General features: G+C 46.8%; 1 protein-coding gene across 1 annotated transcript in view; it reads left to right on the top strand.

Moving 5' to 3' along the window:
• The first annotated feature begins 3,007 nt into the window (after positions 1-3,007).
• PSMC6 (proteasome 26S subunit, ATPase 6) overlaps positions 3,008-14,247 on the top strand; it is a 29,556-nt gene continuing 18,316 nt past the window's right edge. The window contains exons 1-10 of the mRNA XM_088457953.1: positions 3,008-3,217; positions 5,703-5,782; positions 6,950-6,989; positions 7,131-7,183; positions 7,881-7,948; positions 8,829-8,943; positions 9,330-9,417; positions 11,295-11,356; positions 11,714-11,837; positions 11,937-11,998. Of these exons, the coding sequence (XP_088314079.1) occupies positions 3,091-3,217; positions 5,703-5,782; positions 6,950-6,989; positions 7,131-7,183; positions 7,881-7,948; positions 8,829-8,943; positions 9,330-9,417; positions 11,295-11,356; positions 11,714-11,837; positions 11,937-11,998 (819 nt within the window). The 5' untranslated portion in view covers positions 3,008-3,090. The remainder of the gene's footprint in view (positions 3,218-5,702; positions 5,783-6,949; positions 6,990-7,130; positions 7,184-7,880; positions 7,949-8,828; positions 8,944-9,329; positions 9,418-11,294; positions 11,357-11,713; positions 11,838-11,936; positions 11,999-14,247) is intronic.

Genomic DNA, 14,247 nt, shown 5'->3' with positions numbered 1-14,247 from the left:
CAACATGTGGCTCTTGAACTGGCTCGTCATGTGACAGCCCTCCATATTTTCTGCGGTCTTGAAGCAGTGTCACAAGCACCAATAGTGTAGCCAAGGTGCGGTTACAAAATTCACACACATGCAGTTGTGCGCACATAGACAAATATTAGAAAAAATATATATTTTTTTATTTTTTTTCAGGTCCAGAACTTGGGCCCAGAGCACCGATTGATGATGACTGGAGTCGGGCAGCACTAGGTTGCAACTTGCGTTGCTGGCTGGATCTTGTGCAGTTAAGCCTAACACGCACACACACAGAAAAAGATTACACATAAAAAGACACTTTTAGTATTTTTTTTACAGGTCCAGAACTTGGGCCCAGAGCACCGATAGATGACTGGAATCGGGCAGCACTAGGTTGCAACTTGCGTTGCTGGCTGGATCTTGTGCGGTTAAGCCTAACATGCACACACACACACAGAAAAAGATTACACAAAAAGACACTTTTATTGTTTGTTTTTTTTGACTATATATATATATATATTTTTTATTTTTTTTTTGAGTCCAGAACTTGAGCCCAGATGGGCGCAGCACCAGCCCAGATGTATCTGCACCAGCCCAGATGGACACAGCAGACAGCACAGCACCAGCCCAGCATGGATCAGCAGCACCAGCTATGGTCTATGGTTTTGCCTCGGTTTTGAGATCCGAGTCAGGCGTGAAACCCCGAGCCTGCTTGAATCCGACTCGGACCTGCTAAATTCGGGTGGGTTCAGATCTCTGAGATCCGAACCCGCTCATTTCTAATGACCACACAGTAGTAGTGCCCCTTACACATTATGACCACAGTAGTAATGTCCCTTACACATTATGGGCACACAGTAGTAATGCCCCTTATACATTATGTCCACACAGTAGTAGTGCCCCTTACACATTATGACCACAGTAGTAATGTCCCTTACACATTATGACCACAGTAGTAATGTCCCTTACACATTATGGCCACACAGTAATAGTGCCCCTTACACATTATGGCCACACAGTAGTAGTGCCCCTTACACATTATGGCCACACAGTAGTAGTGTCCCTTACACATTATGGCCACACAGTAGTAGTGCCCCTTACACATTATGGCCACAGTAGTAATGTCCCTTACACATTATGCCCACACAGTAGTAGTGCCCCTTACACATTACGGCAAACAGTAGTAGTGCCCCTTATACATTATGATCACAGTAGTAATGTCCCTTACACATTATGGCCACACAGTAGTAGTGCCCCTTATACATTATGACAACAGTAGTAATGTCCCTTACACATTAAGCCAAACAGTAGTAGTGCCCCTTATACATTATGACCACAGTAGTAATGTCCCTTACACATTAAGCCAAACAGTAGTTTGGGCACACAGTAGTAATGCCCCTTACACATTATGCCCACACAGTAGTAGTGCCCCTTACACATTATGACCACACAGTAGTAGTGCCCCTTACACATTACGGCAAACAGTAGTAGTGCCCCTTATACATTATGACCACGGTAGTAATGTCCCTTACACATTATGGCCACACAGTAGTAGTGCCCCTTACACATTATGGCCACACAGTAGTAGTGCCCCCTACACATTATGACCACACAGTAGTAGTGCCCCTTACACATTACGGCAAACAGTAGTAGTATCCCTTATACATTATGACCACAGTAGTAATGTCCCTTGCACATTATGACCACACAGTAGTAATGTCCCTTACACATTACGGCAAGCAATAGTGCCCCTTATACATTATGACAACAGTAGTAATATCCCTTACACATTAAGCCAAACAGTAGTAGTGCCCCTTATACATTATGACCACACAGTAGTAGTGCCCCTTATACATTATGACCACACAGCAGTAATGTTCCTTACACATTATTGTGCATTGTGACCACCAACTTGATTGACAGGAAGGTGAATCCTGGTGTAGTTTCTATAGAAGAGAACCCAGCACCCATGTTCATCAGTGGTCTTGCTCATACTTGCCCACCCACCCGGAATGATCAGGAGGCTCCTGAAAATCGGGTGGAGCTCCCGGCCACCCAGAAAGGTGGTCAAGTCTCCCGAGTGAAGTGGGAGGTGCAGGCGGCCGATGACGCAGTTCCCATTAAATCATATAATCGTGGCTCCACCCCTGCTCCACAAAGCCGCTAATCATGTTGTCATGCCCAGACCCGCCCCCTCGCAGTGCCGACCTGGATGCCCCCTCCCAGAGGGGGCTGTCAAAAGGTCAGCAAGGATGTTCCTGCTCCACCATGTATCTGAGAAACAATATAATTTGAGAGCACAGTCTGGAACCTGACCCCTAGAGGAGGGGTGGTGACCTCAGGCATTGGGGCCCATCGGGTATTTCCCCTGTACCCCTGGGGGCCAGTTTACACCTGAAGAACATCAATAGACCAGACAAAGATGCTCCAGCGTCCAACTCAGAATCAGGCCCAAAGTCTTCTTTTGATGTCCCTGTGGTGCTGGGCTCCCACTCTATTCTCTCCCGGCAGTCATGGCCCTGTGTGTAGTACACCTGCCTAGCAGGAAGAGTGCTGTGGTGCTGGGCTCCAGCTCTATCCTCCTCTCCCGGCAGTCATGGCCCTGTGTGTAGTACACCTGCCTGGCAGGAAGAGCGCTGTGGTGCTGGGCTCCCGCTCTATCCTCCCCTCTTGCCAGGCGGTCATGGCCCTGTGTGTAGTACACCTGCCCAGCAGCAAGGGTGCTGTGGTGCTGGACTCCTGCTCTATCCTCCTCTCCCGGCCATGGCCCTTCCTGCCTTTCCCTGTGTGTAGTACCCCTGCCTGACAGGCATGGCGCTGTGGTACCAGGCTCCTGCTCTTTCCTCCTCCCCCGACTGCCATGGCTCTCCCTGCTATACCCTGTGTGTAGTACCCCTGCCAGACAGGGAGGGCGCTGTGGTGCTTGGCTCCCGCTTTGTCCTGCACCGGCGGCCATAGTGCTCCACGCCACCTCCTGTATGCAGTACTTCCGCCCGCCAGGGCAGGCGCTGTGGTGCCGGGCTCCCGCTCTGTCCTGGCCCTGGCTGCGCCTCTCGCTCCCCGCTCAGTCCTCCTCCCCCGGCGGCCATGGCCCTTCCCGGCATTCCCTATGAGCAGCGGCTTCTCATCATGGCGGACCCGCGGGAGAAGGCGCTGCAGGATTACAGGAAGAAGCTGCTGGAGCACAAGGAGATAGACGGGCGGCTGAAGGAGTGTGAGTGGCGGAGGGAGAGGCGGGGGAGCCGGCCGGCAGGTGTTGTAGCCTCGGAGAAGCCGCGTCACCGCTCCGGACATCCCCGTCCTCAAGTCGCTGTGTCATGCCGGCCTAGGAGCGCCGGGGCCGGGTACCGGCTGGGCCAGAGCGGGCACCGCAGCATCTCTCAGCCCCGGATCTCCGCACACATCACAGGCTGGATGCCGGGGAGGCTGCTGACATCTGGGGCGACCGGTGTCATCCCCGGGAACTCTGTCACCAGCACCGGGGGGGATACACAGTGATTACCCTGATCCCATCACACCACGCGGGGGGGGGGTGATACCCCTGATCACAGGGGGGGTACACAATGATACAATTGATCACATCACGGGGGGTACACAGTGATACCCCTGGTCACATCACAGGGGGGGGATACACAATGATACCCCTGATCCCATCACATCACAGGGGGGGGGATACCTCATATCACATCAGAGGGGGGGATACACAGTGATACCCCTGACCCAATCACATCACAGGGGGGGGATACACAGTAATACTCCTGATCACACCATGGGGGGGATACACCATAATACCCCTGCTCACATCACACCACAGGGGGTATATACCGTAATACCCTTGCTCACATCACACCACAGGGGGGGGATACACAGTGATACATACCCCTGATCACATCACAGGGGGGATACACAGTGATTCCCCTGTTCCCATAACATCATAGGGGGATACACTGTGATACCCCTCATCACATCACAGGGGGGTATATACCGTAATACTCCTGCTCATATCACACCGCAAGGGGATATACACCATAATACCTCATCTCTCACCACACCACACTGGGGTAGACAGTAACACACTTACCCACACCAGATGGGAGGGGGACACAATAATGCCATGAACATGCCACAAGAGGGAGACACAGCAGTACCCCTACCCACACCATATTAGGGGGCACACAATAATATCCCTGAACACACCACAGGAGACGCAAAGTAATACCCCTGCTCTCATCATACCACAGAGGGGTATACACAGTAATACCCCTGCTTACATCACACCACAGTGGGCACACAATAATGCCCTTGCTCACATTATACCACGTGGTGGGGGGCACACAGTAGTAACTCTCCTATAATATACACACAATTTCCTCACTGTTCAAATCACGTGTAACTTTGTTCTCAATGGGGGAAACTTCCATTCAGACTTTGTAAATATGTGGCAGAGAGAAATCCTCATTACAGTAATTCACAGCAGGTGTAAGAGGGCTCAGTCCTGGCAGATATGATACCCAGTGACATGGCATAATTCTGCCATCACTGCTATGCCATCCCCCACCCGTCTTACTCATTAGATCCAGGGAATTATTTGCTTTATAAAATATTTTACTTGTTTAGATGTTTTCAAGATTTGACAATTAACAAATTAAATACATTAATGTTGCTTTGCTGACAGTTATTGCAGATTGTGTAATTCTAATCGATGCTATAAATACTTACCCGCTGCATATTTCCCATAAGCACTGCTCATACTATTGGCAAAATGAGTGAATTGTTTGTGAATTTTGTGTTTGATATTGCACAACACCGCACAATAGGGGTATTGATAATTGAAAGTTTGTATTTGTTGTATTTTATTGATACATTTTGTTTTTGAAAAACAAAAGTGTAAATAAATTTGAGTTACAAATATTAGTTTTCTATTATATGGATACTGCTAAAGCTTTGCATTTGGCTGTAAATATTTTACTTCCCACTGAGAATAACACATATTTCGTACTGCGAAGTGTCAAGTGATCTATCTGCGTTTTTGTTTAAGCCAGTGATTCCCAAACTGTCTTGAATAACGGAGCCATAGACTATAAGTAATGTTTCACAGCACGCCGGGGCCAAAAGTTTGTTATCAAGAAAGACAGAAAAAAGTATTAAATGTAGTAGGTTGTGCTTCCTGTCACCCTTATGCTGGGTACACATTAAACAAAATATCGTTTGATATATAACTTTGCCGTGTGTCGGAACGATATCGGGCACATCGTCTAGTGTGTAACCGCAATTGCGCGCTCCCGCGGGTCGTCGGCAGTGTCATCACATCATCTGTCCTGCACAGCAGATGTGGCGATTCAGCGGCCAACAGCATGCTCCTGGATGTGGCCACTGAATAATATATATATTGTGTGGTCACGCGCTATATCGTTCTGTGTGTACGGGCGACCAAAGTATCGTTGCATCGGTCGTCCTGTTGGCCGCAATCTAGGATCATCTAATAATGTACCCAACATTAGGGTTAGTTACGTGGTGCTGGACAGGGTTGTGTTACTGGACTGCCAATCTGTGCCAGCCTTGCAAGTGCCCCGCGGCATACAGTTTGGGAGACACTGGTATTAGCCATTGTACATTACAGGACATTGCTCACTGTTACTATTTAGACTTGTCATTCATATATTCCTTAAATTGATGGTGTTTCTCCCCCCCCCCCCCAGTGCGAGAGCAATTGAAGGAACTCACCAAACAGTATGAGAAATCAGAGAATGACCTGAAGGCTCTGCAGAGCGTGGGGCAGGTAAGCAGAGCGCTTCGTATGTCAGATTACTCTGCTGGCTCATTATGGCCTCTCCATACCGTGTACATTAATATCCCTTTGTTATTATATGATCTTGCACAACAGGAATCCGAATGTTCCTTTAACCACAGTGACAATAGATTCCCCAATAGTAACAGATCCCCCAGTGGTTTAGCCCCGGCCACCTTAGTGTCTGTAGGTCCCTTTTGAAGGCCCCCCTCAGTGGCAGACATTTGGGTATTAACGGTCACCCCCCCAGTGGCAATAAACTACCTTGAAGCATTATCCCCCCCAGGGTACGGTTACACCGTTCCCCCCAGGTCCCTTACCCCTCCTGCAGAGCGCAGTGGAGTGGCCCAGGGGTGGACTGATCATCAGTCCCCCAGCTGATCTCTGCACTTGGAGATCAGCTAATAGTGTTCAGGGGGGAACTTCAGAATGTCGTTTGCACGGCCTCCTGGGGCGCTAAATCGTCAGTGATGTTGTCGATCGCAGACCACTACATCACCGCCAGGGGGCCGGGCCAGCAGAATGGAATCGCACGTGCAGAACTGATTTCCTATTCTAAACGGCGGGGGGCGCAGCTGGAGTGCACGGTTACGTGGGATGTGACCGTGTCAGAGAGAGCCCATCTGGCAGTGGTTGCATCCTATGTGGCCGTGCCAGTTAAGTGGTTAAAGGGAGTGGACTTTATGTCCTACGTATTCTAGTTGTCATGTTGCTGTGAATTCAGTGGTCACAGGGCACTTGTCACCTGTCTCTGCTTATGGCTGCCATCATTACATACGATGTGCTTGGCGACACCAGGACTCTTGTGTCACCTGTCTGCTTATGGCTGCCATCATTACATACGATGTGCTTGGCGACACCAGGACTCTTGTGTCACCTGTCTGCTTATGGCTGCCATCATTACATACGATGTGCTTGGCGACACCAGGACACTCGTGGCAGAATGACAACACTGGGAATAGTCTCTGCAAATCTTCCTGTTTTTAATAAGTGTTTCCACAAATTTCCGGGTGTGCGAAATCCCTGCTGCTGGGCGTATATCCCGGTCGTCAAGCTCTGGCACCATTTATGCTGTGTTTAGCGGCAACAAATTGTATTGTATTCTCCAATAGCTTTTTATTACACCATAATTACAGTATATTTCTCCAATATTTCCAGATTGTGGGAGAAGTCCTTAAACAGCTAACAGAAGAAAAATGTAAGTGTTGGCGCCAGTATACTATATCCTCTGATGCATATATTTTATGTTGTTACATATAGTTTAATTAGGTTTATTTCATGTGTTGAATGAATAAATATTTGTATATAAGGTCTCACTTTCAAACTCCTATGATTTCAGTCATTGTGAAAGCAACAAACGGGCCGAGATATGTTGTCGGGTGCCGTCGGCAGGTAACGTCCGTTCATTATAGCTTTTTTTCTTTGTAAGTTGAAGTGCTCATTATTTATAAGTGTATTAAGTAACCGAACTATTGATCTGGATCATATAATTATATACAGCGTATATTATAGTTTTGTAAGCTGCCGCTAAGAAGTGTTTGACCTTTGTTGAACACTCTTGTGGTTGTGTTGAAGTTTAGGAACCTGTCACTGTTGTATTTCTTTGCTGTATAATTGTGTAGCGGGCAAAACAATGATAGAGGGCTTTTACCCATGACCCAATTTTACCTCCTAGCTCCGAAGGGGGAGGAGAGCTAGCTGTACTGAACGCTCCCCTTTCCGCTCAAGATAGTATTGGGTAAAGCAGCAACCCAACTTCTCATCACACATGGGGACAAATGTGAATCCTTGCAATATATTCCCAGTCCCTGCATTCTAGCACCCAGCACCTGTCACAACCCGTGCAGCTCCTCTTTCCTGCCTGGGGTGTCGCTCTCTGCTCTGGTGCTTCTAGAACACTCAACTGATGCAACAAACTGCTGAGATACAGACGAGTGTGCCAGAAGCATCAGAGCAGAGAGTGACACCCCTGGCAGGAAAGAGGAACTGCACGGGCTGTGTCAGGTGCAGGGTGATAGAATGAACACTATGCAGCTCATTTACTATATTGTCAGGGTGCCTGAATGTGTTTGTGTTTCTTTTGACGCAGCTTGATAAAAGTAAGCTGAAGCCAGGGACGAGAGTGGCGTTGGACATGACTACTCTCACTATTATGCGGTGAGTGTCTGACCTTGTGGTACAATGAGCCTGATGCAGACCCGTACGCTATGCTACGCTCGCTCGCATTGAGCGATTTTTCGCAATCTGCGTATGCGTATGATTCGCAATGCGCATGCGCGAACCAGTCAGTGCCATGGGAAAGTGCTCGCCCGTAGCACGCAGTCGGGTCACTATTTTGAGTGACAGTGCCGTTTGTGGGTGGTAACAGGGGAAGGTGCTTGACAACGGGGGTGTGGATGTGCGAACGCAGGCGTGTCAGAACGGCGTTTAATGGGCGTGCATAATTAGCAAAGTAGCGTCATTACACACGTGACTGGGTTGTATTTTAGCCAGAACTGCTCACAATGTTGTGATGGGAAAAGGCTACCACAAGCGCTGCGAGCAGCTCCGATGGCTCTCGATGTTCCCGATTAATCCTACAACTGCCGGAGATGACGTGTGTTGCGAGTGGCAAAGGCGCGTCTTTATACAGGTGCGAGCGCATATTGTGGCCACTCACTATTAGTGGGCGGCTTAACGCGACGCAGTGCGAGCGCGTGATTTAAATAGCCGGCCTCTTTTAGCCAGCGAGCGGCCGCAAATAGCGTCCGGGTCTGAATCAGGCCCAATGTACGTTATTAGGCTTGTTATCGAGGTCTATGTGCAAAGACCAGCTCAGCATAGTGGGCTCGCATCCAACATGTCATCAGAGGATGGTCCTAATCTGCTAATTGTAGACATTTGCTCCAGCATTGCGGAATGAGGGTATAAGGATTTATTAGGGTTAGGTGATTTGAGGTTGTGGCTCTCCGATTTGTCCGTGCCGGCCACTGCCATACTTCACTGGGCTTTTATCTCGTATAGAATTGGGCTCATTGTTATCTTATCTCTGTTCCAGCTACTTGCCACGAGAGGTGGATCCGCTTGTGTATAACATGTCCCATGAGGACCCCGGCGATGTGTCCTACTCTGAAATTGGAGGTCTGTCTGAGCAGATCCGAGAGCTCAGAGAGGTATGTGAGTGATTTGCGTTTGCTATGAGACAATGACTGGGCTGCACATGTCTATAGAAACTCCGGAGCTGGACGGAACGTCTTGTGGCATATGTCACAGTAATGCAGCGGTTTGTGGCTCCTATACTTACATACTAAGCTGGGTTGTTAAGTAGCAGAAATGTACGCTCACGATGTACGGTGCGCACATCCAATAATTATGGGATGGGGGGAATCATCTGCAATGTTGGTGGTCGTCGGCTTTCAAAGAAAAAGCCTAAACTCCGGCTGGCACCGTATTGTCATTGCCGCTATTTAAATACCCCCCTAAGACTATACCTTAAGCCAACAGGGAAAAACATTCAGTGAATAACTTTTTTTTTTTTTCTTGTTGTTGCTATGAACAGGTGATTGAGCTTCCTCTGACAAATCCAGAGCTGTTCCAGCGTGTAGGAATTATACCTCCAAAGGGTTGTTTGCTCTATGGCCCCCCAGGTCTGTACCCACTTAGGGTCCTTTTACATTATTTATTTTGTACCCTAGCGGAGTTTGTGCCTTGAATTATAGCTTATGATGTAACATTCGTGAATTGTTAAATGTAACACCTTGTGATATCTTCATGCTGAGAAAGTGATGACTTTTTACTCTGTTTATTAAACATTTTTATTTTCGCAAAACTGTAAAAGGTGGATTAAGGGCTCGTAATGGGGAGAACTGTGCACTGACCAGATAGAATAGGCTCTTACAAAGCCGAAGTCAGAGGGAGTTATGCTCAATATGTCTTTTTTGTTGTTGTTTTTTTTCTGGGTGGTGTTTTTTTTTTTTTTTTTTTACATTTTATTTATATGTAAATGTAACTAATATGTTGTAATAATGCTCCTGGACATTAGTGCTTCTGTTTGTAGACTGTTTCCTGTCATACTGCGCGTTTTGCCACAATAACAGTCCGCAGCTCTGGAATTGAATTGCAGAAAGTCACGGGCGCGATTTTTACCTGCAATTTCAATTGCCTCCCTGTAATGAATGCCTGTGCGCATGAGACTTTAGCTGGGTACACACTTAATGATATTACTTAATGATATTTTGAACGATTTGCCCGATTCAGACGGATCGGAACGACAAATAGTTCAAATCGTCTAGTGTGCACCCACGAGGTTGGCCGTTGTACTCTCCTCCTGGGTTGTCAGCTGCATTGTCAGGTCAGCCCTACGTGCAGCTCAAGTTGACTATGCGACTGCCGACCCCATGCGGCATGATGCGGCAGGGGTTGACATGTCGGGCACAGTATCGTCTAAAGTGTACCAGCCGCCCGGTATGTCGGCCCGTCGGCGGGGGGTCAGCCATACACATTGTTGAATGTGTCCCCAGCATTAACAAAGTATTTGCTTTTCACCAAGTTCTATGAGAAGCTAGTAGTACTTAGGGAGAGAGTTTGAATACTGTATTTTCTAGATGAAATCTCCAGCTTGCCACTTTTTCTACTCTTCAGAAGTTAACTTGAAAGGCTGGTACACACTAGACGACCTCGTTAGTGACGGAACGCAGTGGGGTATCGGCATGTGCGTACACACTTGCCGATGTTGGGAGCGACAGCGGGGGCCACTCTGCATTGCGGCAGCATGGGCCCTGCTGACGATATCGCCTGTCGGACCTGCATGCAGGTCCAACGGGCGATGTCGCTGACGATGCATGGGAGCGCAAATCGTCAGCAGCATAGTGGGTACACACTGGCCAATGTGGACGATATGATTTGATCCGTTGGAAACGGACGACCTATCGTCTAGTGCGTAACCGGCATTAGGCTACTGATTTTTTAAATTTATTTGAAGGATTTGAATGTTTCCAGAGAGAACTTGTGTGTTTTAGTTCTCTGTGCCTCTCGTTCTCTGTGCCTCTCGTTCTCTGTGCCTCTCGTTCTCTGTGCCTCTCGTTCTCTGTGCCTCTCGTTCTCTGTGCCTCTCGTTCTCTGTGCCTCTCGTTCTCTGTGCCTCTCGTTCTCTGTGCCTCTCGTTCTCTGTGCCTCTCGTTCTCTGTGCCTCTCGTTCTCTGTGCCTCTCGTTCTCTGTGCCTCTCGTTCTCTGTGCCTCTCGTTCTCTGTGCCTCTCGTTCTCTGTGCCTCTCGTTCTCTGTGCCTCTCGTTCTCTGTGCCTCTCGTTCTCTGTGCCTCTCGTTCTCTGTGCCTCTCGTTCTCTGTGCCTCTCGTTCTCTGTGCCTCTCGTTCTCTGTGCCTCTCGTTCTCTGTGCCTCTCGTTCTCTGTGCCTCTCGTTCTCTGTGCCTCTCTCACGATCCTTCTTTCAATATTCTAAAACACAATATCTGAGAATCTTTATATTATATAATATCATTGTTACTTATCCCTCCCCCCCCCCAGGTACTGGGAAAACTCTCTTAGCAAGAGCTGTTGCCAGCCAGTTGGATTGTAATTTCTTAAAGGTAATCCATATAGCTTTATTGTTTTTGTGTGATATTTACTATTCTATGTTCATATATTCATAGTGGGCGTCATGTTTGGGTGATTTGTCTAGTTTAGTTTAGTTGTGTAGATTTGTAGCTATGGTATCGGTGTCACTTCTGCAGCTCCAGGTAGTTTATAAGTGGAGTAAGATGCTGTTTGGGTGAAGCTAATATTTGATTTTTCAGCCTATTAATGTACTGGTAACTAGTGACATCACATGATAGGCTAAATATTGGTTCCGCCCACAAAATGGCTGCCGGAAATGTCTCAAAGTGGCAGATTCACCTTAACGGCTTTTGTTTTTATTTCTTTCTTTTTTTGTCGTTTTGTTCCAGGTTGTATCTAGTTCAATTGTAGACAAATACATTGGTGAAAGTGCCAGACTCATTAGGGAAATGTTCAACTACGCCAGGGACCACCAGCCGTGTATAATCTTTATGGATGAAATCGATGCCATAGGTAAGGAGAATCTGCATTTTTACACCTGGGAAGATCTAAAGTGACTGGTCGCTTATTTAATACCTGGGCCTGACCAATCTGCGCTTGCCAACTCCACAGGTGGTCGGCGATTTTCCGAGGGTACTTCAGCAGATCGAGAAATTCAGAGAACTCTAATGGAGGTAGGTTTGGGTAATGCGTATTTATGCTTTTTAATTTGCTACCTGGGGGGGATAGAACGGTGGTGCCAAATATTTTCTATATGGTAAAAAGTTCATATTCATATAGGGCAGCACAGACGGTGTAATGGTAGCATTACTGCCTCACAGCACTGAGGTCGTTGGTTCGATACCCACTACGGCCCTAACTGTGTGGAGTTTGTATATTCTCCCTGTGCTTGCGTGGGTTTCCCCCGGGTACTCCGGTTTCCTCCCACACTCCAAAAATATACTGGTAGGTTAATTGGCTCCTAACAAAATTACCCCTAGTGTGTGTATGTGCGCATGTGGTAGGGAATATAGATTGTAAGCTCCACTGGGGCAGGGACGGATGTGAATGGCCGAATATTCTCTGTAAAGCGCTGCGGAATATGTGTGCGCTATATAAATAACTGGTAATAAATAAAATATATCCAACTTTAGATACACTGGTGGCCAAAATTGCAGACACATTTTGAAATTTGAATATTTATCAACTTCGAATGCTTATAAAAACTGTTATACTTCACGCAGTGCAATGATTCATATATCAAATGAAAGGAAATTTAATGCTGAATTCAACACAATAAACAGAGGTCAAATATTTGCATTACAAGGGAAGTTATGCAGTGAAAACAACACTTAGGGTGAAAATCCCTGTGTACTGATGATGTTACTGTCCTGTCAGTATTTCGTTGGGTATCCTTTATTTTTCAAGACCGCAGCACAGCAACGTGATCCAGGATTGTGGTGTTGGGTGAAAATGGTCTTTCGTATGCAGCAATTGTGAGAGAAATTGGTGGGAATGTGACATCATCAGGAGTATGAAAGTTTTGTTTACGCCATCAGGAAACACAATCTATACAAAACAAAGAAGGAAAAGGACGGGAAAACTGCACAACGGCTGTAGATAGGAGAATAAAATGAATTTACATCAGGGACAGATGGATGTCATCTGCGGCCATTAGCAGTGACCTGAGTGCAACTGGTGTTTTTGTCAGTGCAAGAACAGAACGGAGAAGACTAACGGAGGTTGGCCTAAAAGGTAGGATTCCCCGAAAAAAGCCATTGCTGAATAAAAATCAGCGGCAGAAACGAATACAGTAGGCAAAAGAACACATTGCATGGACAGAAGGTCAGTGGAAACAAGTGATATGGAGTGACGAAACTAAGATATCGATATTTGGTAGTGATGGGAGAAAATGTGTGAGACGTCGCATCGGGGAAGAGGTACATCCAGAATTTATTCAAGCGGCAACAAAGAATCCTACAAGTGTTATGATCTGGGCATGTATGACAGCCGATGCTGTAGGCCGCCGTTATGTCATAGATGGCACACTGAACAGCAGAAAGTACATTGACACCATCCTACAACCAAAACTTCTACCTTCCATCAGGGATCTTTTTCCAGATAATGCCCCATTTTTTCCCAGCATGATTCAGCTCCCTGCCACACTGCACGGACACGCAAAAAGGGGTTCACGGAGAATGATATACAGGTGCTGGGATGGCCAGGACACAGCCCAGACCTGAACCGAATAGAACATTTGTGGTTCCGTTTGAAAAAACTGGTACATCTGAGGCGTCCGTCCAATAATAGACAATTAATTGAGGCTATAATTGTCTCATGGCACCACATAAAAAAGAAGGAAGAGCTCCAAACATTGGTTGGCTCAATGACACATCGCTGTGCTGCTGTCTTGAAAAATAAAGGATACCCAACAAAATACTGATAGGACAGTAACATCATAAGTACACAGATTGTCACCCTAAGTGTTGTTTTCACGGCATAACTTCCCTTGTAATGCAAATATTTGACGACCTGTTTATTGTGTTGAATTCAGCATTAAATTTCCTTTCATTTGATATGAATCATTGCACTACATGAAGTGTCAGTTTTTATAAGCATGCGAACTTGAAAAACATTCAAATTTCAAAAAGTGTCCGCAATTTTGGCCACCACTGTATATAAATAAAATAAATGCAATCATACTTACAATTGCACTGTATTATAGACTGTATCGATGCCCTCAATTGCTATATTGCAGGGCAGGTCCTCACAGTAAGTTACAAGACTTGTTTGGACACTTAGCAAATACTAGAACGCCTAAACAGTATACGACACGTTCAGGAATATATAGAAGACCTATCAACTTGCATCTTTCTTTGTTGCACCTGTTATGAGCTAGTTTGGGGCATGCGTCGTGCGGAGGAGCAGTCAGTACCTGCTGGCT

The sequence above is a fragment of the Taudactylus pleione genome, unplaced genomic scaffold (genome assembly GCF_031769625.1).
Source record: "Taudactylus pleione unplaced genomic scaffold, aTauple2 ptg000796l, whole genome shotgun sequence".
Lineage (NCBI taxonomy): Eukaryota > Metazoa > Chordata > Amphibia > Anura > Myobatrachidae > Taudactylus > Taudactylus pleione.
Note: the sequence above shows the minus strand (reverse complement) of the source record. Positions and strands in the feature narration are given on the sequence as shown.